Source organism: Oryctolagus cuniculus, chromosome 9 (assembly GCF_051225735.1).
Source record: "Oryctolagus cuniculus isolate XC-2025 breed Fujian yellow rabbit chromosome 9, ASM5122573v1, whole genome shotgun sequence".
Lineage (NCBI taxonomy): Eukaryota > Metazoa > Chordata > Mammalia > Lagomorpha > Leporidae > Oryctolagus > Oryctolagus cuniculus.
In genome coordinates, this window is record NC_142875.1 from 14,093,106 (window position 1) to 14,120,757 (window position 27,652).

A 27,652-nucleotide genomic window follows, 5' to 3' on the forward strand; every position below is an offset into this window, starting at 1 on the left:
CTGGAGCACTGCAGGCCAGGGCGGCTGTGCCACAGTGCCGGCCCTGACACTTTGTAGCCCGGCAGTGGAGGCAGTGCACCCTGAGCCCCACAGCCACCAGCTCGAGGTCTGGCAGGATCTTGTGTCTCGTGTGCAGGGGGCGCCTCAGAGCCCCCCCGAGGTGAGGTGCTGCTCACAGGCTGCTCTGGGAGGGCCCAGCATGTGGGTTAGGAGTCAACACAGACGTACCGAGTGGCAGACCACTCCACCTGGGGGGATGGGGAAGGCAGGCCCCTGGCAGCCCTCTGCTTACGGAGATTTTTTCCCCTGTTGGCGAAGCCACCATGCATGACACTTCCAGAATGTCTGTGCCCCATACAAAGCTTTCTAAACATGCTTGTTTGAGGGGTCACTCTCGGCCCCTCTGCAGGACGAGCCAGCCAGGGCAGCAGCACCCCGTCCCCACCCCGTGCGCGAATAAAGACAAGACAAAGTGGCTTGTTTTGCCTTAAAACTTCCATAAGCTGGACTGTGGCGTGAGGTATTTTTATTCCCTTTTGTTAGTACTTAACCGTCTGGTACACACTGTAAGGCAATGATGAACAGGTATCCAGCGCCTGTGGGTGTCTAAGTCGTGCGCACCAGTCCCAGCTCCAGGATGGCGGTGGGGCCCAGTGGGCCACCGCCTCCGGGGTGTTTAAGACTTGCGTTAGAAAGGGCTTGGGGACGCTAAGGGAGAGCAGCCACCGCTCACCGTGGAGAAGAGGCAAAGGTTTTCACTGGTGGGTCCCGGCAGCCACGCCCCATGCCCAGGGCGATGCGTATAAAAGAGTAAAGACAGGCACAATATATACTACTAGAGAATGTGCAGTTTCAAACCACAGTGGCAGAGCCACGGGGCGGGGGCCTACGTACCGTTACCCCGTGAGGCTCCCAGGCGCCCCCGGCTCGCCCCACGGCCCTGCTCAGTGACAGGCTTTCATGCTCGCGAACAGACAGCACTACAGCACGCCAGACACCTTCCCACTGTACACACCACCCACAGCACGGCAGAGGGCTGGCAGAAGCAACTCCGCCACAGTCTGGACACAGTCGGCACTGGGACAGATTTGGTCAGGAAAGAGGGCTGGTGACGGGCGCCTCAGGGAGCAGGACCTGCCCCACCCCCGCCACGGGGAACACGGAGTGTGCTGCAAATTGCTTATTAATCAAAGAAGTGAGTCTTACTAACTCCTATTATAAAAGTAGAAAGACCGACAAAAACGAAATCTGAAAAGGATCTCGCTGGCTTAGGACTACGCCACACGTGTCACACACTGGAAAGTCCCCGGGGACGGGGACCACGGAGGGTTGAGGACAAAGCAGCGTGGCAGCGCCGCCGTCGGGCTGAACGGATGCGGCCGCACTGCTTGCACGGTGCCCTGGAGGACGAGGCTGTCGGCACCCGGTGCACACGGCGTCGCTTGGCACTGTTGGCGACGCCACCTTAATACTGGTGTGAGCCGGAGAGCGGCCCCCGAGGGGAGCTGGCGGGGGTCCGGTTCCGATGAGAAATTAACAGCTGAAAAGACAAGGTTAGGAGACGCTTCTGCAAAGGGAGACAGACGAGAGTGGCGGCGACACCGTGTTTGCTTCTCAGACAGGTGTGAATTTTACTGGGCTGCATCACACAGAAGAGCGGGCCCTCCAGGCAAGCCGTCAGTATGCGTGGGAGTCCTTGTGACTCGCGCTGGGCGCCCGGGAGGCCGAGCTGGTGGCACTTCGGATCACCTCCATCCACCTGGAAGGCAGGACGGCGACACTGACTACCCTACCCCGGGTCCTGCTGCAACAGCCGGCCTGGGGGAGCCTGCTGCCCGTGGACCTCACGACACCCACGAGGAAACCCAAGGTTCGTGTTGCGTCTTCTCCTGCCCATGCAGGCAGAGCTCAGCCCTGCACCCCGTTTGTAGGAAGGGGCTTCAGAAAGTCTGGAAATTGGAATTAAGCTGATTGGGTGCAATTCTGAAATCCATGCATGCACAGGTTCTTCCCCAAGTGTAAGGACTGTGTGTATTAGGAGAAATCTGGACCAAAATATGCATGCACGTGATGCGACTGTTTTCTCGGGTCCTTTGCAGTATGTTCCCCCCGCCCCCACACAGGCCTTGCTCCTGGTATAGTCCATGTTGCAGGACGCCTGTGGCACCGACTTAAGGCCTGGTGCCACAGTCGGGGAAGCCGTGCCTCCACGGGCCTGTGTGGGAACAGAAGTGCCACACTGCTAGCGCGGGGCAGAGGGCATCAGGGCACAAGTCCCAGTCTGGGGCGGGGGCCGCCTACCTCTCAAACGTGTACTCGCTCTCGGCCCTGAAGTAGTACACGTGGGACTTGAAGTGCAGCTTGAACACGTGGTCTTTGTGGATGTTCTCGGCCTCCGAGGGGATGGTGAGCGAGTACCCGAGCAGGGGCAGGCTGGCCAGGGGGTGATTGTCCTGCGGCGGGGCGGAGAGGCGGGGTGGGAGTGGGGAGGCGGCCCCAGCCTGGAGCAGAGGCCTCTAGGGGACCCCGCCCCACCTGCCTCCCGCGGGTGCTCACCTGGTGGGACTTGTAGAAGAACAGGCAGAAGTTGGTGAACACCACCCAGAGCTTCTGCCACCCGTTGCTGTTTTTGAACTTCCTCAGCAGGTTCCCAGACAGCTGGTTCTGAAAGACAAGGGGCCGGTCAGGGGCACGGGCAGGGCAGCGTCTGGCGCCGAGAGCAGGCTTCCTGGGACCGCCTAGCTGGGGCGCGCACTGCCCCCTGCTCCGTGGATCACGTGAGCCTCTGCCTCAGCCCATGACCCTGTCTGGAAATTGGGTTGGCGGGCCTGTCACCCCATCTGAATGGTGTCCTTAGAGGAGGAGGAACACAGGGGCGTGAGGACGGAGGCAGAGGCTGGAGGGAGCCCAAAACTGCCGGGGAACTGCACGGGAGACCCCTGCAGGCTTAGGCGTAGCATGGCCCTGGCCTGGACCAACTAAGTTTATCTATGGTTCAGCCCTTGCGCCCCAGCAGCAGGGAGTCCTCAGCTCCTGCCTGCCACCTAGTGGGCCCAGGTGGAAGCTGCTCTCCTCCCAGCCCAGCAGGCCAAGGAGGTCCCTCAACGTCATGGTCCTTGTCCAACTCCCAAGCTCCTGTGAGACCTGGGGCATGGACGTCCCGCTCAGCCCTAAAGAGGGCACAGACGAGCCAGAGGCTCAGTGATGGCCTTGGGGAGAGACTGAGAGGCGGTCACTGTAGGTGGCCAAGGTGAACCTGCTTCTGACTCGCTCACCAAGGGCTAAAGGAGCCCGCCTGATGCTGTCCATGGATGTTACCAGAATGAAAAATGAACCCGTGCGTCCACTTCGCTCCCCGGGCGAGGCCCCTAGGCCAGGAGCTGAGCTGCAACCCTTCTCACGTCTGCCCTGCAGCTGTTCGCATCTGAGGAGAGACAGCCCCTCCTGGGACCAGGGCTTGGCAGGACGAAGGGGACCCTGTAGTAAAGTCGGGGCTAGGGTGGCCGCCAGTGCCCTGGCTGCATGGAGAGCAGTGGTATGTGCCCTCCGGGTAGTCTGACACCAAATTCAAGTCGCTGCTTCAGAACCCCCTTGCTCTTCAGAGGCAGTTAACTGGGCCCCCAACATGGGCCGGACTCCCAACTGAACCCTCTTTCCAGGCCTGTCTCGGTCCACGCAGGTTCCTTAGACTCTCAGCTCCTGGAGCCGCCTGAACTCCCTGGGTGGGCGCCGCCAGCCCTGCCCATGTGACCTGCTGCTCAGCCAGCACCCGCGCTGGGTCTCCTCGTGCCCGCTGCAGGCTGGACAGGGTGAGGCCGCGTGACCAGGAGGCAGGGGTAGGGTGGGGGTCTCCTAGAGCCTCCAGAAGCCACACTTGCCCTGGCCTCCAACACGGAGAGAAGAAACTTCAACCCACACGCGGTATCACCAGGGCAGCCGCAGGGCGTGGGAATCATGAGTCATGGCTGTGCGGCCCCAAGGGACCTTCCCAGCCGGCCGCTCTCCCCTGCCCACCTCAGCAGCTCCACCGGCCGTCCTGACCCCAGCCTCCCCACGTCTCACGGGAGCCCCTAGGGTCCCCCTGCTGAGGCCTGCAGGAGACAGAACTAGGGGGGACCTGGCTGTGGAGCTGCTTCCCTGGGGGGGGGGGTGGCTCTGCGCCAGCAAGCTGGGGAGCATTGGGCCACGTGGCCATGAAGGCAGCCACCAACTTGAAGCTTGCACCTTGCAAAGGGGCTCTGGAAGGAGACGTTGGAGGGTGACAGAGACTGTCAGAGGCCACGAGTACCTCCCCCCCACCCCAAAACCGGAGCCGCTTCCCTCAGGGCGGCCAACTTCTGCAAAGGACTGGGGCACAGCTAGAGGGGCTGGAGGTATGGCGGGGAAAGCTGCCCTCTGTGGCTCGCATCCCTCAGAGACTCCGGCTCTGCTTCTGATCCAGCTGCCTGCGATGTGCCTGGGAAGGCCGAGGAACATGGCCCGAATCCGTGGGCCCCTGCCCACCATGTGGGAGACTTGGATGAAGACAGGCTTCTGGCCTCAGCCTGGCTCAGCCCTGGCCGTCATGGCCATTTGGGGAAGACCCGGCAGATGAAGAGCTCCCTCTCTTTCAAATCAATAAAATCAATCTTTAAGGAAAAGAAGTAGAGCCCTGTGTTCGTTCACAGGTTGTGAACAGCCAGGCGGTGGGGCGGGCACCGTGTGCTGACCCTGGCTCCCTGTCTACGCAGAAGGCCGTGTAGGGCTGTGCTGCAGCAGGTGCACCTGGGCTGCCCCGCCTGCCTGCGCCCTGCATGGCCTCCGTGAGTCCCTTGCCTTGACACTGATGACCCGCACTTGGCCTATGGGGAGGGGACATGGTTTCTCCAGCGGTTCTGCATCAGCATTGGAAGACCAGACCCAAGGGAATTGTTCCCCCAAGCCCGTTCCCCTGGGATCATCCTTTCCCAGTCCAGCAAGGTGTGCACACAGGTCCAACACACATGCAACGTGGAGGCAGAGGGCGTGTCCTGTGCCTTGGCCGTGTTCCCCTCCAGGGGTCTTCAGAAGAGAACCAACCACATCCCTGGCGCCCAGCCTCTAACACACACACACACACACACACACAAGACCAGAGGCAGCCCCGCGCCACCCGGGCAGGTGCAGCCGGCAGCAGGACGTGAAGGGAACTGCCCTGTTCAGAGCTTTCTGGGCCTGAAATACCCTGAGACGCGGCCACACACCCACACTGTGGAACACTTAGGGGATGCAGGTTTGGAAAGTTCTGGAAATCTTCACAGTCCAGATCCACAGAGAGCTACATCATCAAAGCCAAGCTTCCCCCCTAGAGGGAAGGGGCTGCCCCTTGTCCCCTCCAGGATACAGGGGGTGCCACCTCCCTGTGGACCTGGTTCTCTGTTGCCCCAGGACCCGAGCTGTGCGTGGGCTGGGCACTGGGGCCTCCCCTGGGTGTGTAGTCACTGCCACAAGGATCCACAGCCCGTCCTGCCTGCTGTGGCTACGCCACCAGGGGAGAGGAAGGCGGCCGAGAACAAACGAGCCAGGTCACAGGCCTCATGGAGGCCAACGGAAACCCAGCGCCATCAGCGCACCGTGGGCCTTGCTCCTCTCCCGCTCCTGTGCCTGTGGGCGGGCCTGTCCTCCCGCCGCGCCCCGGGTACCTCCACGGCGATGCTGAAGTCCACCATGGAGACGCTGGTGTTGCGGTGCCAGCACACGTGCACCATCGTGTTGCCGCGGTGCGGGGCCTGGCGCTCCAGGGAGGTGCGCGAGGCGCTCAGGTCGTCCTCTGACTCCTGGTCCGCCGCGGTGGCCTCATCGGGGGACTCTGCGGGACAGAGGGAAGCGCTGAGGATGGGGGGAGGCGTGTCTGGCTGTGCGGGAATCCAACAAGACCTGCTTGGAAGGGAGGGAGGGTTCCGGGAGGGTTCCGCCAACCTCTGCCAGGGTGGCCTCTATCCCCAACCCAGCAAGGATGGCCTTGCGCTCTGTCCAGTGCTGGCTCCTACTCCCTCAGAGCGGTTTTCACTGCCTTGCTTTTAGAAGGAAGCTCCCTGACACAGCTTGAAACAGAGCCTAAGGAAGAGGCCCGCCTGCCCAGTACGGAGGGTCAGGTACGCTCAGCACCCCTGCTCTGGACGCCCAGGGGGTCCCCAGTGCACTCACTGTTATCCGGGGGGCTGCTGGCCAGGAGCTCCGGGCTGGGGCAGCTGCTTTTCTCCGCCAGGTCAATGGCCATCTGGATGTCCTCCACCCACTTCTCCATCTCGGCCCGGGAGCTGAGGCAGAGGCGGGCGTGAGGTTCGCCAGGGTGGCGGGGCGAGGGCAGGCAGGGAGGCGGCGAGGGTCCGGCCTTACCTGGCGGCCACGATGATGGACTGCCGCTGGCCCCGCAGCGTCAGGCAGTGGGGCAGCCCCCACTCGGCCTCGCCCTCCTCGATCTGCAGGATGAGAGGGGGTGTCGTGGCTGCTGCTAAGCCGTAAGCCATGCCCGGTGACCCGGGAAGGAGGTGGAACGGGTGGGGACTGCGAGAGCTGGGCCCCTGTGCAGGGCGCAGGTCAGGAAAACCACATCGGCAAGGCGTGAGCAGATTGGGGGGGCAGAACCCGGAGACTGGCAGTACCAGAGTCAGGATCCTGTACCGAGTGGCTGTCTACACTGCCGGCCACAGGATGCGGCACGGAGGAAAGGGCAAGGCAGTTGCTAGTGTGTGGTGGGGCTGCCTGCAGGGGCCCAGCATGGTGGGAGGCACCCCCCACACAATGCAGACAGTGCAGCCGCCTTGCTGCTTTGCTTGGTCCTGGAAGGAATCACTCGCGTGGAGATGGAGGGGTGAGGCCCTCTGTGCCCTGCTAGAGCCCCCAGAGGGGCCCACTCTTTCGGGGAGTCTGTGGGCTTGTCACCCAGCATGGGGCTCGGTGGGCGCTCCCGGCCCTGGCTCCGCCCCCTGTCCGCTCTCACCGTCATGCCGTACAGCGGGAGCTGCCCGTGGACTTTAAACTGATTGGAGGCCGTCAGCCCGCGGCTGGTGTACAGCAAGACGTCGTTGAACTAGGGGCACAAGGAGAGGGCAGCCAAGGTGAGCGACCTGACCTCCGGGGGCCCTCCGGAGGGCCCAGGCTGCTCCCCCGCCCCCACCCCGGCCTGCTGCGCCCCCTCCGTCTGGCAGTCGGGCCGGGGAGGGCAGAGCTCTCACCACTTACCAGGAAAAACATGCGTTGCTGGAGCCCTTTCCCCGAGAGCTTGCTGAGGCTGCCCAGGCGGATGAACTCCTGCCGAGGAAGGGGGCGTGGCCGTGTCAGCGCGGGGACACCCGCTTCCTCACCCCGGCCTCCCCCATAGGAACCGCGCACTCATGGACCCTGGCTCCACCCTGCGACGCCGGCGCCAAGCTCTGCTCGCTCCTTCCCGGGAACATCAGAGGGAGTAGGCGCTCGGGGTGAACGGTGCCCGTGTGCTCAGCGCCAGGGTCCACGTCGCGCTGCGCCCTGAACCCCAGGCTGCAGGGGCTCCCTGCGGCCAGAGACAACCACTGTCTCTACAGAGAAAGGAGTTGCACGCGGCAGGGGACCCCAGAGGTGGAGAAGCTTCGGCAAGGAGGGTGGGGTGGGAGTGGTGGCTTCTCTGGGGTCTCAAACTCTGGTTCTTAGAAACCAGCAACTCCGTGAGAAGACCAAGAGGCAATGGTGCCAAAGCACCTTCAGATCGGAAACTAAGAAACGACACAAGCGTCATTTTAAATCGTGGCAAAACAGATGGCAAATCCACTGCCCGTGACCTTGACCTGTTCACGGAGTTGGCCGATCATCATTAGTGTCTAGTGCTACAATGTGCTCCCCAGGGACCCCTGAGCCCCTTCCTCCCTTGTACGGGGCTGACTTGCACCCGGGAGCAGGTGGAAGGCGGCGGTAGGATGGTTCTGAAGTTGGCCCGCAGCACCCCCGTTCCAGCCTCACCTTTATGAAGTTGTAACCACTTCCCTCTACCAGGCGCGGGGTGCCTGCCTGACCATCTGACTGCTCCATCTGTGAGGCCAGCCCGGAAGGTCAATGTTGTTATGGGATCACCCGGGCCCTTAGGAGATGAGCGTGCCAGCACCTGGGGGCAGTGCTGTGCATGTGACACAGTCAGCGACAGCTTGTGTCTACTCGGGCAAGTCAACAGCCATCTTTACAGAGAAAAGCCTCACTTGATCTTAATGACCCCCCTGGGAAAAGGCGGGATCCCCATGTTGAGTACTCCTGGTGACTCCCAGGGAGGCCTGCCACCACCATGCCTTGCGTAAGGAGGAAATGGCACGAGTGACCCTTCCCTCTTCCAGAACGGTTTTCTGGCCAAAATGCGGCTTCCATTTGGAATTAGAATTAAACTATGTCTAGAAAACTACATATTTTTTTGGAAAAGATTTGTTTATTTGAAATTCAGAGTTAGAGAGAGTAAGTGAACAAGCTCTTCCACCCACTGGTTCACTTCCCAGATGGCCCCAATGGCCAGGGCTGGGCCTGGCTGAAGCCAGGACCAACAGTTTCATCCGGGCCTCTCATGTAGATACAGGGGCCCAAACACTTGGGCCATCCTCCGCTGCTTTCCCAGGCCATGCGCAGGGAGCTGGATGGGCAGTGGAGCAGCTTGGGATGGCAACCCACGCCCAGCGCCCACATGGGATGGCAGCATCGCAGGCAGCAGCTTTACCTGCTACACCACAATATTTTCTATGGTATCCGTGTTGGGCACAACAGGTTAAACCACCACTTGCAACACTGGCATCCTGCATCAGAGTGTCAGTTCAAGTCCCGGCTGCTCCACTTCTGATGCAGCTCCCTACTATGCGCTGAGAAAGCAGCAGATGGCTCAAGTCCCTGGGCCGCTGCCACCCATGTGGGAGACTGAAACGAAGCTCCTGGCTTCGACCTGGTCCAGCCCCGGCTGTTGGGGCCATTTGGGGAGCGACCAGTGGATGGAAGATCTCTCTCTGCCTTTCTCTGTCTCCTTCCCTCTGTAACTCTGCTTTTCAGTAAATAACTCTAAAAATAATGAAAAATGCTTTTCACACTTGCACAGGCATTTATAAAATACTGCGACAATGCTTTCTCTAGTTTTCTCTCTACCCAATTCTTTTTTTCCCTTTATCATTTATCTACATTTATACAATTAACCCCTCTTTCTTTCTAGACTCTAGTAGGGAAAAGTAAATAAACCAATCAGTAAGGAGAAAGCATAGTAGCCGGGGTCCACGCTTGGGTTAACATCTTTGGCTGATGACTGGCGAGGGGTGTCATGACGCTCGTGGCGTTTCCGGTGCAGCGGGTAGGCGGAGCCTATGCGGGAGGGGGCGGGGCCCGCCGGCAGGTTCCCGCCGAAGCCCCGGACATGGACACGCCCTCCACCCGCCTGTACCGCAGACGCAGGCCGCTCACCCTCCCTGGGATCACGAGATTGTCGATGCCGATCAAGTCTTTCTTGAGTTCGTGCAGCTTCTGGAAGTTCTCCATCTTGATCATCGTTCCGTGCAGCTGGGCCACCATTTCCGTGATCTCGGCCAGCGCGGCTGCCGGAGGAGGAGACGGGGACACAGAGCCTCAGCGCTGGAGCGGACCGGGGCTGCGCCCCTGCCACCCGCCGCCGGCGTCCCCAGAGCCCCTGGGACACAGCAGTGACTCCGCGGGGTGCCCCGTCCCTTAGTGGGAACGCAGGTGCGCCCCTGCCGCCCGCCGGCGTCCCCAGAGCCCCTGGGACACAGCAGTGACTCCGCGGGGTGCCCCGTCCCTTAGTGGGAACGCAGGTGCGCCCCTGCCGCCCGCCGGCGTCCCCAGAGCCCCTGGGACACAGCAGTGACTCCGCGGGGTGCCCTGTCCCTTAGTGGGAACGCAGGTGCTACTGAGACACCCGGGGAGCTCCCGGGCCAGTGGACCCCAGTTCTTCCTCGCGTGGAACCCGTGTTTACCAAGAACTGCAGGATGCAACTGCATTTCCCAGCAGTGACGGCCCCCGATGTGCCACAGGAGCAAAGGCCCACCCAGGACAAATCTGGGGGTGGGGGGCGTGAACAGATGCCGAGGAAACTGGCGACTGAACCCGTCTCAGGCAGGACTGTCAGGAACCCCCTTTCCCTCGCTGGATCATGGCAGGCAGCAGCGACAGCCCCCAGGGCTGGCTCCGGCTTCACACCTGACCCCAGATTCCGCCCAGCAAACAGCGCGCGCACCCAGTGTGCGCCGGGCGGGGAGCGAGGGGCCTGGACTGTGTCTGGGCCCCGTGGTGCTCATCCCGGGAGCAAGCACTGGGCCTCCCTCCCGTCACCTTGGGTTCCAGGCTAAGCACCATGCGCTGGTCTCGGTTTCACTGTCAAGGACAGACTGTTCTTCCTAAGCACTGGTTACAAAAATAGCAGGACAGGCGCTTGGCACAGCAGGTGAGAGCTGTTTGGACAGTGGCACCCCACATGGCACTGCTGAGGTTTCCGTCCCCGCGCCGCTCTGACTCCAGCTTCCTGCTAATGTACACCCTGGGAGGCAGTGGTGATGGGTCCCTGCCACCCATCTAAGAGACAGACTGAATTCCGGGCTCCTGGCTTCAGCCTGGCCCAGCCACAGCTGTTGCAGGCATTTGGGGAGTGAACCTGCAGATGGTAACTCTCTCTCTGTCTTCTCTCCTCACCCCTTCACTCTGCCTTTCAAATAAAGAGAATCGATCTTGCCTTGCAGGGCTTCTGAGAACCTGTGGGATCCCCAGTCCAGCCTAATCTTTGCTACTGTCCCTCTGCATCCCACAGGGTAGTCACTCACAACTTCTTTCTGGAATGTTCCCCGCTCCATCCCCCTAGGACCGGCGTGCTGTTCCCATCTCTAGTCTCCACACTTCCCCCTTGCCAGCCAAACTGCCACTCACATTTAGCTCTCGACTTCGACATCTCTGCCTTTGAGAGACCCCCACCCCTGCAGCCCCCAAGGCTGAGAGTCCAATGCTGCAGCTCCAAGCCTATACACTTGCCCACTGCAGGGTTGGTCCATGCCCAGGTACCTGCTTGGGAACCCCCCAGTGGGTCCCAGGAGGGCAGGAGCCACATCCGTTCCTTGTTCCCTCATGTAGTGGCACAGGTACTCAATGCATGTCCAGTGCATGAGAGAGTGGCCGGGACCAGCTCAGAGCAAGTGCAGATAGTAAGAGATGCATCTAGGAACACAGGTGGCCCAGAGACGGCAGGTGTTTCTAGAACTTTGAGCAAGGGACGAGGGCCTGCACATACTGGCAGGTGTGCAACTCACACACTTCAAATGCTGCTTCCACGGGACGCACTGTGTGGGCAGCCTGGGCTGGGGAATGAATGCAGGGGACTGAGCAAGTGGCCTTGACCCGAGAGGGGCTGGCGGTCCAGGCCAGCGAGTGCAGCTGCCAAGATCACACGCAAGAGACAGAAGGACCTTGGTTCAAAGAGCAAGTACAAGGTTCAGTGGGGAAAGCGGGTCTGGGATACCTGCTGTGGGCTTTTACTGAGCGACACAGGAAACGCCTTCCTCCCTCAAAATCACCCTCTCCCCCCACCGGCGAGGGGCTGAGCAAGTGGGTACCATCATCCTGAGACAGATATGGGTTATGGCTTCCCAAGCTGTGTGGCAGGCTCCTTCACCCCTCTGGTCTCAGTAGCTTGGTATAGGAAATGGGCGCACCGGCCTCAGGCTTGTGGAGAGGAGAGTCTACAGGTGTAAACCGGAGCATCGCCAAGGCCCGGCAGCAATGAGATGTGTGTGCGGCCAGCCTGGGACGAAGTGATGAGCGGAGCAGGGCTTGGAGGTGCACCCAGGCTCAAAGGCGGCGACGCACGGGGCAGGGGCAGGGGCACGGGGTCCCGGTGATCATGTGCAAGCTGACCAGGTATGGCAGGGCCCGGGACACGGCGGCACCCTGGTGTCTCCGAGGCGCCCCCTCCCTGGCCCGGGCTGGCGGCACTCACCCCGACAGTCCCTGAAGTCGGCGTGGCTGGGCGGGTGGTGCTTGCACAGCCGCTCCAGGACCTGCCTGTAGTGCATGAGCCGGTGCAGCGGCCGCAGGAGGAAGGTGTTGAGCGGCAGGTAGCACACCTTCTGCAGCTCGAAGTCGCGGCAGAAGCTCTCCAGCCGCCGGGAGTTCTTGAGCCCGTTCTCCAGCGCCTCCAAGGCCTCGCTGTGCCGCCACAGGTGAGCTGCCAGGTGCTTGGGGGACAGAAAGAGAGGGCCGGTAGAGGACCAGCCCTGCCCGGCTGGCCCGAGCCGCCGTCATGTGTCCCGCCCGGCGCGACGTGGGGTTTTCATTAGTAACGTTTGCTTTTCTCCTTCCGTTGTATATGGGTATGTTTCACTCTTCAATACTGCACTTACGTCTCAGCAGGAAACACAAGCTCCATAGGGTGTCGGGTATAAAGTGCACTGAGATTATAAATCAGATGAACGATATGGACACTAGTCGGGGAATAAATGCTTTTTTTAAAGCGAGATAGGTTCACAAGCTCCCAGGGGTGGCCTGTGGTCTTCTAAGTGTCACCACCAGACTGGGTCAATGTATTGGATTCGTGTGTGTTTCCCTACTGTGCTCCACTCCAGAGAGATGACTGACAGCTGGACAGGGTCGGTCTCCTAGGATTGGGGGAGACCGGGTCAGGGGGAGGTGCTGGAAGACAGAGCTGGGGCCGGAGGGGATGGGGGGGGGGACAACAGACCCCAGGACATTGGAACAGCTGCTGTCTCCAAGTCTCCTCCCCAAGGACTTCCCAGGCTGGGCTACTCCCAAATCTAGTCTCCAATCCAGACCATGGTCCAGTCCCGGAAACACAGGGGTCCCTGCAGAAGCCTGCTGCTTCCCTCTTGCCTCTGGGGGTGGGGGCGGGGAGAGGGGGAGGGGTCTCATTTATTCCCTGACCTCAGGACCGTGCAGGATGGAACAGCCTGGGGAACATTCCGGATTCCTGCTTTCTCTGAGCCCTTCCTCAGGTCTCATGAACTTGACCTCCTAAAAGCATCAGGTCTCTTCTGTTCTTCGTCCCCGGTGTCACCCACCATGGTGACAGTGTCTTCCCCTCCGCCTCCACCTCACTGCATGTTGGGCCACCAAAGCGAGCAGGGGCCTTGGGGTACAACCCCGGCAGGGGCTCCGGCAGCGACTGCTGCCTAACCCAGGCCTCCCGCTGCACGACGGCCCTGCCCAGGACCCCTTCAGGGTTGGTAGCAGGGTCTTCCCTAATGTGCATCGTGCCGCATTTAGTGCAATACTAGCCCACATCAGCCCTTAGCACACACCTTCCCCTGCTGGGCTGGTCTCCTGCCTTTCTGTTGTGAAACAGAGATTCACGGGAGGTTGCAAAGAACTATACAGGGAGGTCTTGGGCACCTCTCCCCCAGCGCCCCTCCTGGTGGCAACCTGGGTTGACTCAGGACAGGGTCAGCTCTGTACCATCACAGAGCCTACTCGCGCTGTACCAGCTACACACCACACCCTTTGAGGGCATGAGTACATGCACACCTAGGCACGTGTGTGTGTGTGGGTGTGTGTGTGAACTGCTCTATGCAACATCACTGCACAGGCTGCTACATCCTTGGGACCTAGCATATACAGCAGGTGCCTAATAAATATCTTGCTTTAATGTATGGCTGAGCAAAGGAGGCCATTCCTGCACGCAAGCCAAGGCAGTCATCTTGTGAAGATGAGACAGGATAGGAGAGGCACATTCCTGGATGCAGAGTCGGGCATGGAAGGTGGAAGAAGCTTCTAGAATGATCTCCCGGGACTGGGGGAAGAGGCTGCCATGCTCAGGTTTGGAGTCTGAGCTGCCTCCTCCAGCCATGGAGGAACAGGTAGGGTTTTGAGAAGAGTCATACAAACAGTGACTGCTGGTGACATGGACAGTCGGTGGGTGGCAGCTGACTCATCAGGAACTCATCTAGAACCTTCTGCCGGTCCTCTCCACACTTTGCAAGAACTCTTTAAAACCAACCACCCGGCGCCGCGGCTCACTTGGCTAATCCTCCGCCTTGTGGCGCCGGCACACCGGGTTCAAGTCCCAGTCGGGGCACCGGATTCTGTCCCAGTTGCCCCTCTTCCAGGCCAGCTCTCTGCTGTGGCCCGGGAGTGCAGTGGAGGATGGCCCAAGTGCTTGGGCCCTGCACCCCATGGGAGACCAGGAGGAAGCACCTGGCTCCTGCCTTTGGATCAGCGCGATGCGCCGGCCGTAGCGCGCCGGCCGTGGCGGCCATTGGAGGGTGAACCAACGGCAAAAAGGAAGACCTTTCTCTCTCTGTCTACTCTGCCTGTCAAAAAAAAATAATAAATAAAAAAATAAAATAAAACCAACCACCACCACGACACAAAACCCAGCTAAGTCCTCAAGGAAGCTGCCGATGGCTCTCAACTCCTCCATCTATTTTTATTCTGCTTGCGTAGGGCTCCACGCTATAAATGCCAGTGGCATCGGCACAATTCTGAAATGCCAGCACCACGGAGGCCGCTGGCAGCTCGCTGCACTGAGAACGCGAGTGCTCCAAGTGGGAACCAGGTGCGGTTGTAGGGGACTCCTGTGCTAAGACGGTAGAGAGGGAAGAGGAATTCGGTTCTCTGTGGGAAAGCCCCGGGGCAGGGGGGCGGGGGGGGGGAGTTGCAGACCGGCCAGAGAAGGTTCTACAGGAGTGCTGGCAGCCAGTGGCACTTGGGGACTGTCCCCTGAAGCAGAGGCAGGAGCCAGAGTCCTCTTGGAGGGGGCCTCTCCCTTGCACAGGTGAGTGGGAAAGGTGAGAAAGCGGGGTGGACTGAGAAAAGACACGGCCCATGTCGGAGGAGGTGTCTGGTGGGGGAAGGGCGCGGAAGGGCACGGGGCAAGGCAGGTGACGGAGCGAGCGAGCAAAGGGAGAGGCGCTCTTAAGGAGCGAGAGAAGCCAGCCTGGAAGGGCTGTGTGCGTCCAGCTTGGTGACAATCTGGGGAAGGTAAAACCCAAGACCGAGTGACAAGCCAGCATTGCCAGGGACTGGGGCCTGGGGGCTGTGAGGGCATCGGAGCCCTTCGTAAGCCAGTGTCCTGGGGGTCATAGGTCACCATACATCTCTCACTGCACACAGTGGAGAGCACCAGGAGGGGCCCAAATGCAGACCCTGGGTTTGGGTTAATAACAATATGTCAGCAGTGGTCCAGCAGCTTCAACCAGCGGGCCCACACTGCAAAATACTGATGCGAGGTAGGCGATACGGGAACTCTCTGTATTTTCTTTCTTCTGCAAACCTGAAACTGCTCTACAAACATAAAGCACATCAATTTCAAAACCACCACGGCAGGTGGTAGAGATGCGAACGTCTGAGCTTTGCACGTCAACCTGGACTTGGGCATTCACAAGACTCCGGCTGGGCAGCGTCTCAGGTCATTCCTGCTCTTCCATGTGTGTTTGTTTCTTGCACAGGATTCTGCAATCCTGATCCCCTCCGTGTGGCCTGCCTCTGACGACGTCTAAAACTGTGAGTGTTGCTCATGGTAGAAAAGCAAACAGTAGTTCCAGACCTGGGAGACAACATCTTCATACTTTTTAAGAGAGAGAGAGATGGACAGAAGGACGGCTGGACACGGGCCTTGTTGGGGGCTAGAGCCTGCTCTGGGTGGGATTCAGCTACTAAGGCTATGAGACAGGCTGTAGGCAGTGGAGACACAGGAAAAGTGCCATAGAATGTGAATACAGATGTAGTCAGATGAACGGTGTGCATTAAGAGGTAAGATACTAAAGGAACGATTAACTAGTTAAAATGAAAATGTCAGACATAAGAAATGAGACAGATTATAGAAATGTGGCTGAGTTTTGGTTTAGTATTTGATTTCTTTTAGGTATACTTTAGTGACATTGCAGATGTCCGAATGGTTAAAAACGTGTTTTCCTTATACACTGATTTAAAGTCACTGGATTTGCTGGGATTCCTACATAGTTCCCAATCTGATATTCTGCCATGCTTGGAAGAAGCCAGAACAGCCGAGTGGAACGGCACCAACACACAGATACCAGTGTCTGGTTGACGTCCTTAGAGAAACAGCCTTTGCAGAAAACCCCTGTCGTGTTGGGTACAGCCCAGAGCTTTGGAAACAAACAACCATTACGAATGCTTTCAACAAAGAAAAGGACCTTGCAAGGCTAGAAGACGGGCTCACCAAAACGGCCACCCCTGGCCGCCGAGGTGTGGCCGGGGCACAAGGGCTGGGTGGGAGCCAGGCATGCGCAGCCCTGTAAGCCCGCCCCCCGTGCCCCGCCCCCCAGTCACCTTCATGCCCTGGATGTTCCTCAGCAGGACGTCCCCGATTCTTTGGTAATCACCTTTCACCTGGGCATTGGAGCGGCCTTCCCTGAGGACACAGCAAAGGCGGAGACGTGGGGCGTTAGCAGGGCAAACACGAGGGGACCGTGTCCCCACCCGGGACCCCAAAACATCCCCCCGGATATCCTCCCTCTCCACCACCCACCTGCACCCCTGCCTCGTGTCTCCCACGCTTTTCTTGGGGTCACGGCATGTGGGGGGAAGGCTCTGAAATGACCCTACTCATTTTGCGAAGAACTCCCCACGTGGGCTTTGAACGGGCAGCACTCGCTTTTGATCCTTTTAAATTGGCCTTATCTGGTTTTAGTTTTTTCCATCAGCCCTCGGGTGACCTCCATATGGTGACAGCAGCATGGAGATCACGTGCAGCAGGGCTCGTGGGACGGATTCTTCCCAGTGAGACAGGCGCTAAGAGACACTTGGATGAGCCAAGACGTAGCCTCCAAACGGAGATTTCTGCTCCCAGGAGCCCTTAGCCCGGAGCAAAGAGCTGCCTGGGGAGCCCTTGAGAGACCTGTCACTGAGGAAGTGCAGGGGACGGCGCGTGTGAGTGTGTGTGTGTGTGTGTGTGATGACACCGTGAGGGCCCGAGGGGTGGCCGGCGGCGGCACGCTGTGTGCTGGACGGCAGAGCTATGGGCGCCTCCTGCCGAGTCTTTGGGTATCGTATTTTTCTAGGGCTCACTTTTGCTGATGTCGATGGTTCAGGGGCTTAAGCAGCAGAGAGAAAACTACTCGCAGTCCTGGCAGTGAGCAGTTTGGGAGTCCTGACCGCATAGTGGGCACTGCCCCTGAATTACGGCAGGACCACGGCACGGAGCAGGTGACTCCAGTCCACGCGCCCCACTGGGGGTTCGGAGGCTGCACTGTTTTCTGCGCATGCGCTCTGTCGTGTGCCGGCCGCTGGGCTGGGGCGCTCGGCAGGGCAGGTGGAGTCAGTGTATTTCCAACTTACAATGGCAGAGGATGGAACCCCCGGTGCACGTGCAGGCGCACCTGTGAGCACTAACTCCATTAATCCCGATGGCAGTTTATGAGGGGCAGGCAGGATGATCCCTGCCACCTCGGAGCTGAGCGCTCGAGTCACACGCCAGCACTGCCACCACGAGGGGGAGGACGTGCACGAGCCCCAGGGGTGCGGTTTCTCAATCTACACCCCGAGCTGCGCAAACCCGCGGATCTATCCAATTGTTAGCAAAGAATTTCCCAGACGCAACTAAAACGTGGTTTTTAACCACCTGGTCAACGTGTAGTTCAGGAGAGCTAGCAGCCAACTTACAGGAAAGGGATAAGTAATAATAATAGTAATAGTAATAATAATAATAATAATAATAATAAAAAAGGTCAAATTCTGGGCACTGGGCTTCAAGCTGGAAGCCAAGGGCATTCCGAATGCAGGAACACGGCGGCAGTCCGAGTCAAGGGCCTAGGGTATACACACGCCCCACGGCCATGGCAGCTCTGAGTTTCTGGCGAGTGGCTTTTAAATCCTGATGGAGGTGTCAGCGCTGTGGCACAGGTTAATCCTCCGCCTGCGGCACCGGCATCCCATATGGGCACCGGTTCGAATCCTGGCTGCTCCTCTTCCAATCCAGCTCTCTGCTGTGGCCTGGGAAAGCAGTAGAAGATGGCCCAAGTGCTTGGGCCCTTGCACCCGCGTGGGAGACCAGGAAGAAGCTTCTGGTTCCTGGCTTCAGATCGGTTCAGCTCTGGCTGTTGCAGCCATCTGGGGAGTGAACCAACAGAAGGAAGATCTCTCTCTCTCTCCCTCTCACTGTCTGTAACTCTACCTCTCAAATACATAAAATCTTTATGAAAGAATCATGATGGAGCCATTTGGCTATGACCATTCTGTTGGCCCTGGCCGGCATCCACTGGTGGCTCTTCTGCTTCCACTTGGCACAGAGAGAGAATTAACCCCCCCCACCTTCAGAGGGCTCCAGCCTGACCTGGGCACCTTCTGCCACCTAAAGTCCCCACCCCATCTTGCCTTCAAGATCCCACGGGCTCTCCCAAGGGCTGGCCAGTGCTCCCTCCCTCTGCCCATGGCCTCCACGCCTGAGCAAGGTAGATTTCCACGTTCAAGGAGCACCCAGCCACTGGGCCAGAGCTAACTTGATTTTCATGAAATGCCAACAAAAGGGGGTGATGCCAGTTGAAACTTGGTTTGTGGCTACCATCTGGGACTTCAACAACTGACCCAGAGTTCTCAAATGGCGTGAGGTTTGCCAGGACACCTAAGAAAGTCCAAAGGATGTAATTTAGACTTATTATTATTATTACTTACAACTTATTTATTTGAAAGGCAGAGTGAGAGAAACAGATGGAGAGACAAAGAGAAAGTCAATTTCCATCCACTGGTTCACTCCCCAGATGGTTGCAATGGTCCAGGACAAAGCCAGGAGCCCAAGCACTTGGGCCGTCTTCCACTGCTTTCCCAGGCACAAGAGTAGGAGCTGGATCGGAAGTGGAGCAGCCAGGAGTTGAACCGATGCCCTGGTGTGGGATGCCAGCGCTGTAGACGATGCCTTCACCTGCTGCGCCACAGCGCTGGCCCTGGAATTTAGCCCTTTTAATGAGAATAATCTAGATTGTGTGGGCAAGGGAAGAAATGGGGGGATTTCTGGCTCCCATTGATAACAAGCAACTTCCCCTCTCTCTCTTTCTCATGGACGCCCCTGCAGAGCACGAAACAAGGCAGGAGGGCGCTGGGGGAGGGTGGCGGAGAACAGAGTGGCAGCCAGGCTCGGCTTTCTCCACTTCCTCTGGTCCGCCGCCAGCTCCTGATTACACAGCCTGCTGACGCGGAAGCCTCAGGCTCCAGGGGCCGCCTCTCCCGTGCCCACTGGCTCTGAGCCACATCTGTTTCTCCGTCTCCAGCCTCCGGACTTCCACTGGAGGGACAGCCCCGGGCTGGCAATGTCGGCCAGGGCAGCAGGGAGACGCCCACAGCGTGGCGACGGAAGGGGGTCGGCTCTAGGTGAGGCCGAGCTGGGGGCTCTGACGTGGCTGCCCCCAGAACAAGCACCACTGCCCCTCCCACCCCAGCTCTCGCAAGCCCCAGTCCTGCGTGGGTCCAAACCCCTGGGCCACAGTCCCCCGGATGGGGGGCGACACTGCACTGATTTCCTTTCTATGTTACTCGCTGCCACCAAACCCACCCATCCACACATCCGGAGCCTTTGTCTCGTTAGGGCCAGCAAAAGGTCACTGCGTCGCCGGAACATGAAAAAGTAATTACGGCTCCTCTGTAACATCCCCGGATGACCACTGAACAAGAAAAGAGGCCCTTGTTTGGAAGGCACGGCCACAGGGCAACGAAGACGAAAACCCTCTTGAAGATTCCACGGATTAGAAAAGCTGCGTGAAGCCTATGCAGCAGCCGCCGCCGCCATGCTGATTCTGACCCATGCAACGTAACGCCTTACTCCCAAGAGCAATGACACGTGACCTTGGCAAAGGGATGAACGCATGCACACGCACGAGGAGTTTCCAAGTCTTCCTGCCGCCCGTCAGCACGTCACGCACTGGTGCACCACAGCAGTGGGAACTGGCCAGTACTGGCCCCCGTGTGGCATCTCCAAGGGCCAGCTCTGCCTGCCTCGTCCCCAACTGCCCCTCACAAGGGCAACCTTGCAGCGTGGCCTTGACTCTGACCAGACCTGGCCTCCCGTTTGCATCCTTCACCCCAGGCCAACATCATATCTACCTAGAATCCCAACCACCACGTGCTGATGTCTTCCTCAGCCTCGTCTCCCAGCTTCCCCTGACCCCGACAGTCTCAGGAGCCCAGGATCAAGCCCGTGTGTGTGTGTGTGTGTGTGTGTGTGTGTGTGTGTAGGGGGGAGGGGACATGCTTCCTGAGAGTGGTAACACTGGCCTTGTTTTAAGTGTCCCAGGAGGTCCCCAGTGGAATTGAGCGGCAACTGACACGCTGGGTTTCCCAAGCAACCCACAGACATGCACACGCGCCTCCTACATGCAACAGAAGGAAGACTCATTAGCTAAAAACACTCAGGCAGTCTACACAGCTTGGAGCTGCAGGCAGTTTCTACTCTGGCTCTGTGTCCCCGTCTCTGACCCCTGCAGCACGGATTTAAGCTCCTCATTTGCAAAACAAACGCGGCTTCCTTATGCCCTAAATTCCCTCCATTCCTAGGATTCCCAATGAAAAAATCAGACTCAAGTGCAAGTGGGCAAATGACAGAGACAAACCTCTCCTCAATACCACGTTTTGAATTCCATGTGAGGGGGTCCTCAGAAAGTTCGGGGGACAATGTGTGTCCTGCAAAACTTCTGCAGGGTTCCACGGTGTTTGCACCAGAATAATCCTATCAGCTAATCCCATTTTCTGTGAACTTTTCCAAGTCCCCTTGGATAGGAGGGTTCAAAAAGCAAAAAACCAGCAGGAGCAGTGGATCGTAATATATTCTGTTCTACATATACATTAGCCACATGTACTGAATGTGATTCTCGACATCCTTTGATGAAGTGATGGGCTTCAGGATCCAGCGAGAGGAAGAGTCTACCCCCGCTAGCAGCAATCCCCACCCGCATGCCACGCGGGGGAGCACTCGCGGTGCGGGCCCAGGCGCCCAGATCCCGTGCACTGCTGCGGGTAACGGAATGCAGAGGCCGCGGGCTCCCAGCCACCCGAGCCCATCCATCGCAGCATCAGGCTGCGTGGCAGCCCCAGCTTCTTTCCTTCTGAGGTTAATGCGGGGTCAAGGTCAGGCAGAGAAGTTCCAGCCCAGCCCCAGGCAGGTCTGATGGTGTCCTGGGAACAGTTCCCATCAGAAAGCCTCGGTGACCTGCCCCAGGCCACACGGCATGAACGGGGCTGGAACGCAGATCTGCAAAGCCCCTTTTCCTTCTCCTGTCCCATGAGGCCTAACACCGATGGTCTGATTGGCCGCCTGCGGGTCCCCTCTCAGGGGGGACCCCAGAAGGGGGCCCCTGCCAGAGAACAGCCGGGAGCCTAACTGGGAAGACCAGGCAGAGGCACCCTGGTCCCTGGCGCCGAGGACCCGCATCCGGGGTTTTTGGCCAGAAGCAGCACAGCTGGCAGCAGTGACCGGCTGAGAGCATGTTTGGGGCTGAGCTCTCCCGGAGCCAGGATGTGGTCCTCACGTCACCAATCAGCCTGGAGCATGGCGGCATGCCCAGTCTCGCCCTTTCCAGCTGTGTGACACTGGCCAAGGCACTCGCCCTCTCTGAGCCTAACGTCGACCTGATGCTGTCCCTGCAGAGACGAAAGGACACGTGACAAGAGCAGCATCCAACAGCGTTTGCGATACAGGAACCATACCCATAACCTTTTACAGCAAACCCTTCCTGCCCGCAAACGTCAAGTGTAAAATAAAAAGGTCTGCATGACCAGAGGCGGCCACTCTCCCAAGACGCCCGCGGCCATGGGCCCCGAGCAGAGGCCGGAGAAACCAGTCACTGTCCCAGGCCTTCCCGGGTGCTCCACGGCGTGGAAGGACCCAGCCAGGGAAGACAAGTCCTCGAGGTTTCGTGAGATTTCCCATAAATGAAAACCAGAAGCAAGACACAAGCTCTTCCCCGGGCCGCAAAGGGAAAGGGAGAAAGTCAGTGTCTACACCTGTGAAGGAGAATGACGTCGGGGCCGGCATTGTGGTGCAGTGGGTTAAAGCCCTGGCCTGAAGCGCCGGCACCCCATATGGGCGCCGGTTCTAGTCCTGGCTGCTCCTCTTCCGATCCAGCTCTCTGCTATGGCCTGGGAAAGCAGTAGAGGATGGCCCAAGTCCTTGGGCCCCTGCACCCATGTGGGAGACCAGGAGGAAGCTCCTGGCTCCTGGCTCCTGGCTTCCGATCGGCACAGCTCCGGCCGTTGCGGCCATCTGGGGAGTGAATAAGCAGATGGAAGACACCTCCTCCTTCATCTTCTGTGTAACTTTGACTTTCAAATAAATAAAATAAATCTTTTTTTAAAAAGGAGAATGACGTCATGTAACCAGAAAAGTCACCACCCATGGTTGTAAAACTGAGGCCTGGAGAAGGTGGCAGAAGGCCCGGTCAGAAAACCGAGGGGAAGCTTAGGGAGCAGCAGAGGGGGGGCGGGAAACTGAGGACCCAGAAGCCACAGTCCTGGGCCCAAGGCCACACACCCCTGGGCAGGTGGCTGCACGCCCACTTCTTAGCACTAAGGATTAAATGAGGTTCTATGTGCAGCGTGCTTGGAACAGGGCCCAGGGTGGGGTGGTGGTGGTTTTTAAAGATTTAAGTATTTATTTGAAAGGCAGAGCAACAGAGAGAATGAGAGAGACAGAGAGGGAGCTTCCATCTGCTGGTTCACTTCCCAAGTGGCCACAACAGCCAGGGCTGCACCAGGCTGAAGCCAGGAGCCTGGAACTTCATCCGGGTCTCCCACGTGCTTGGCAGAGTTGAAGCACTTGGGTCGTCTGCTGCTGCCTTCCCAGGCACATCAGCAGGGGGCCAGACTGGAGGTGGAGCTGCCGGGACTTGAACCTGCGCTCCAGTATGGGACGCTGGCATTGCAAGTGGTGGCTTAACCTGCTGTGCCGCGACACCCGCACCTGTTGCTTTTGTTGCCATCACTGGAGAGTGACAGACGGCTCTGAGAGCAGGTGCAAGGCTGGGTTTTACAGGAGTCCCCGCTGATACCGGGACCGCCACTGCACCGCGAGAGGTCACTCAGTGAAGGATCATCTGTCTCCTGGGCTCTGAGACCCCTACACGGGATACTTCTCTGGACAAAGCCAGGACAGGGCCATGCTGAGCAGACATCCCAGCCGGCTGCTACGGCTTTCAAGGGGGTGTTCCCGGCAGACAGGGTGGCCCAAGCAGCAGCGCTGTCCTCACGGGGCTGGGCAGGGAGTGAGGAGGCAGAGGGTCTGGAGACCCGGGCGTGGGAGGGGCTCTGCTTGGTTTCTCCTTTGGAGAGCGAGGACTCCTCAGCAGAGGCTCTGAGCCCGACAGCGCCCTCCTGTGGTGAAATATCCTGGGCATCATCAACACAGGTCTGGGGGCGGAGCCCTGGAGTCAGATCAGACCTGGGCTTGAGGCTGGGGCCAGGGGCCTCACCCCTCCCATGGCTTCACTGTCCTAATTGCGAGACAGGAATAAGGATACCAACACCCGGCAAAGTTCGCTGGCAGACTTTACGTGGGCGTTATTAGACTTGTGGCTGTGCAGAAATTGTCGCAAGCACCCAGCTCTGCTGATGTAGCAGGACAGCAGCTGCCCACCATCAGTAAAACACTGGGTGTGGCCAGGTTTCAATAAAACTTTATTAACAAAAACAGGCGGCAGAACAGATCTGGCTCGTGGGCTGTAGCTGCCACCTCTTGTTTCTGAAGATCAAGTAGAAAAATATATCCAGGGTTGCCGGTATGGCATAGTGGGTAAAGCTGCTGCCTGTGATGCCGGCATCCCATATGGGCACTGGTTCAAGTTCTGGATGCCCCACTTCCCATCCAGCTCCCTGCTATGGCCTGGGAAAGCAATGCAAGATGGCGCAAGTGCTTGGGCCCCTGCACCTGGTTGGGAGACCTAGAAGCAGCTCCTGGCTCCTGGCTTTTGACTGGCCCAGCTCTGGCCCCTGGGGCTATTTGGGGAGTGAACAAGCAGATAGATGATGCTCTAACTCTTTCAAATAATTAAGTGAATCTTAAAAAACAATGTATCCAGCCATGAGTATGGCAACTATTTTCATTTTGATCAGCAGATGCCAACTTTTCCTTGCTATAATGCACATGCAGACGTAAGGTGCCACCCGGACAGACACTGACTGCAGTGTGGCTGCCAGGCCCCCTTCCTGGGTCAGTGGACACCGCTCTGCTTCCCCCACCTGTGTGGACCACACAGTGCTGCAGGCAATAAAGGGAAACAACATCAGAACATGAAAAATGTCTCCAGGGACTGGCGCTGTGGTGCAGTGGATAAAACTGCCGCCCACGGTGCCTGCACACTATACAGGCGCCGGTTCCAGTCCTGGCTGCTCCACTTCTGATCCGGCTCCCTCTAACGCGCCTGGGAAAGCAGCAGAAGATGGCCCAAGTCCTGTTTTCTGTCAGGCCCGGCCTGGATGTTGTGGCCATGTGGGGAATGGACCAGTGGATGGAGGATTTCTCTGTATCTCTTCCTCTCTTTACTGTCACTCTGCCTTTCAACCAAAGTAAATCCTAAAAAGAAAAGAAAAAAGAAAAAAAAAGCGGGGCTTCCCAGAAGGAGCAATGGGAGAAGACGGAGACACTGTGAATTTTGCGGTCAGTTTTGAAAACTGCACCTGGATAGGCTCCTGCACTTTGAATCAAACTAACAGCCAACGTCTCCCCTCGGCATGAGCAGGATTTAGCTTTAAAGCAAGGTCCTCCTGCACTCCAGCCCATGGTGGCCGGGGTGCACCTGCTGACGGAGAATGGAGGCTCACAGCCCCTGGTCCCTCTTGCATCCCAGGGCTGGCAAGGACTGGAATTCATCCAGGACACACTCGGGCAGCGCCAGCAGAGGAACGAGTAACCCACAGGTGGCAGCAGCTGTGTGCACAAAGCACCCTGTCTTGAGACAAAGCCTCCCACCTGGGAGATTTCTGGAAGAGCCTCCCCCCGCAGTGCACCTAGAGGAGGCCCCTCATACCCCTCACCCCTGCAGACTTCCCCTCCCTCCCGAGTCTGCTCCCCAGGAGCTGCCTGCCTCTCCCATCCCGCCTGCTCTCCTCTGGGGCCCTCTACCCTGCATTCTCCACGCTTTTTCTGGGTCTCGGTGGCTGCTGTTCCCTTCGCTGGCTCTTACTCTGCCACAGTCTACTTGATGGAAAGCAAGTCCCGAAAGGTATGGTCTGGAAGGTTCTGTCCTTGGCTCTTTTTGTCTCCATGATCCGATTCTTTTCATGGCCAACTTTCAAACTCATGCTGTGTGCTTGATTTCTTTCCCAAGCCTTGGACCCCCATTTCCAGTGGCCTGGAGGGCTTCACTACCGATCTCTCTAAATCACTGTGCCCAAGGTGAGCTCATCTTAATTCGTCACACTTGCTTCTTCATTTCCCTGTTCATCTCGGAGCGGCTTGTCCAGTTACTGTGTTCACGGCAGCAGGTGGTCTCCCCTCTCTTTCCCTATTTGTCCCAGTGAGCCCTGGCCACCCAGGGATATCCTGACACCTGTCTCCAGCCCTGGCCTGTTGCTTCTAAGACATGCAGCTATTCCTCCTAGAAAGCTGTGTGTGTGTGTGTGTGTGTGTGTGTGTGTAAGAGAGAGAAAGAGCGAGCGAGCGAGAACGAGAGATGACCTATGACCTATTCCAGCACCCCTGTGTCTTTCTGTTCACAGTACCCCAGCTCTGTAGGGCCCCAAAGCTAAGTTTTGTACACAGCACACACAGCCACGGACCTCTGGACCACAACTGGCCTCCACCCATCCCTGGGGATCAGCTGGCCGGCCCCTCCAGGGCTGGAATTGGGGGGCCCTGACCGTGCCAAGGGCTGTTTGCAGGTGGCTTTCTCTCAACGTATTGGAGCAGCTGAGCAAATTATCCTTGCTTCCAAAAGGAAAAAGGCAAAGCTGTTCTTCCAGTTTTTTTGTTTTTGTTTTGTTATTCTTTTCTTCCTTCCCTCCCTCTTTTTTTTTTTTTTTTAAACGAAACAGGTAAGTTGGGTTTTGCCAGCCAAGAACCCGGCCCTGGGAACCCTCCGCGGCTTAGGTGTGTTGACTTAGGAGAAGGTGACATTTGCACAGGGGCAGGTGTGTTGACAAAGCCGGGGCTCAGCGTGGTTATTCCGGAAACTTCTGCTGCTTTTTCTGCCCTGTGATTTCCCACCACTGACTGGAGTGTACAGTGGCCTCGCACAGGACGTGTCAGGCAGACCTAAGATGACTGCATCGCTCGCGTGCAAGACATGGGGGAACCTTTGGCACAGAGTAAGTGGTAGGTTCATTAGCCGCAACCATAACTTAAAATACAATCACTGAATAAAACCCGAATGAACCAATACGGAACCAATATTAGCTTCTCAGTTTTGAGGACCATCTTCTGGAGATGGAAGAATGCAAATGCCAGGGGACAGGTTGGGGAGGAGTGCATGCAGGCACGCGCACGCGCGCGCACACACACACACACACACACACACACACTATTGTCTTGGCGACTTTTCCCTGGACGCAAATTAGCTCAAAGTCCAAAGTTGAGCTAAGCAAATCAGCTTTCCCCTTTGCAATGCACGGAGCACACAAACATGGTCTCATTTACCTTGTGTGACAGCCCATGCCACAGACAAGGAAATGAGACCCAGTGGGGTCCACAGACAGCTGGATATAGAGCCAAGGTGCTGGGGTAAACCTGAACTTGGATCTGAACCATCCCAATTGGCATGGGCCAGCCCATGTTTCCCATGCATGAATATAAACACACATACATGTGCCCAGAGAGATGGTCCCTCCTGCTCACTCAACACATGCAGGCGTTAATGGCCCTGGGGTCACCGAGGGCAGAGCTGGCTGGCGGCAACACCGTGTGCCCTCCCGGGCGTGGTGCCTATATCCACAGGGGGACCTGGTCCTCTCGCCCCAGCTGCCTGCCTTCTTACACAGTGCAAGCTCCCTGTGGGCAAAGTCTGACCTTCACACACTCCGCTTCTCAGCCGCTCACTGTGTACAGAATAAAGCAATAGGGTTACGACCAGCACGTGGAACACAAGGCAAGGATCAGACTTTCTCGGGACTGTCAGAGGCAGCGCAGGGTCAGCTGTCCCAAAACGAGGTACTCGTCCTGGTCAGCCCAAGGAACACTTTAAAAAACACAGATGTCTGGGACCTGCCCGCCAACGAGTGGGTTCAGGAAGGATGGACGAGGGCTGGACACATGCATTTTTCAAAGCCACCATCCCTGCCCACCCAGATGCACTACCAAGGCTGGGGAATTTTCTTTTCAACAAACAGCTTCTGGAAATGGACTGTGACACGTGCTGTACCGGACAGCACCAGGGGCAGGCACACACCAGCTCCCATGGCAGCCGGCGACCGCTAAGCTGCACCTGCTCTCGGGAGGTCTCGTCCCTGCACAGAGCCAACCTCCCTTGCAGTGTTAGTCACCAGACACTCAGTCCCTTCCCAGAAGCTCAGCCTGCAGACGTGGAGGTGGCCCTGCCCTTGGTTCTCCAAGGTCTGCCCCCTGCCAGGTCAGATGCCCCAGTTCCTCCATCACCTCGATTTTCCTTTTATTTTACAGTTTTTTTTTTTTAATGGAATGCAGCTTCATGATCCCACTTCAAATGTGAAACTCAGGACAGCATAGACTTCTGCCTCAGCTCTGGCCTTGACCTGTTCCCTGCTCTGGGTCTTTCCTAATGAGGCAGCCCAGGG

The 27,652-nt window shown here is 58.1% G+C and overlaps 1 protein-coding gene and 1 long non-coding RNA gene across 5 annotated transcripts in view; one reads left to right on the top strand and one right to left on the bottom strand.

Annotated features, from left to right (window-relative positions):
- Positions 1–477: 477 nt before the first annotated feature.
- The window catches only part of FARP1 (FERM, ARH/RhoGEF and pleckstrin domain protein 1), a 286,456-nt gene continuing 259,281 nt past the window's right edge, over positions 478–27,652 (bottom strand). For all 4 annotated transcript variants that reach the window (XM_051850519.3, XM_051850517.3, XM_089303485.1 and 1 more), the window contains exons 17-27: positions 16,259–16,340; positions 11,952–12,189; positions 9,418–9,548; positions 7,204–7,272; positions 6,962–7,051; positions 6,358–6,440; positions 6,166–6,278; positions 5,661–5,827; positions 2,557–2,664; positions 2,302–2,453; positions 478–1,759 (exon numbers count right to left, since the gene is read on the bottom strand). In XM_051850519.3, the coding sequence (XP_051706479.3) occupies positions 1,678–1,759; positions 2,302–2,453; positions 2,557–2,664; positions 5,661–5,827; positions 6,166–6,278; positions 6,358–6,440; positions 6,962–7,051; positions 7,204–7,272; positions 9,418–9,548; positions 11,952–12,189; positions 16,259–16,340 (1,315 nt within the window). In that variant the 3' untranslated portion in view covers positions 478–1,677. The remainder of the gene's footprint in view (positions 1,760–2,301; positions 2,454–2,556; positions 2,665–5,660; positions 5,828–6,165; positions 6,279–6,357; positions 6,441–6,961; positions 7,052–7,203; positions 7,273–9,417; positions 9,549–11,951; positions 12,190–16,258; positions 16,341–27,652) is intronic.
- On the top strand, positions 16,349–25,633 carry LOC149124514 (uncharacterized). Its single transcript, XR_016212739.1, has 2 exons — positions 16,349–21,117; positions 21,173–25,633. It is a non-coding gene; the product is annotated as an uncharacterized LOC149124514 (long non-coding RNA).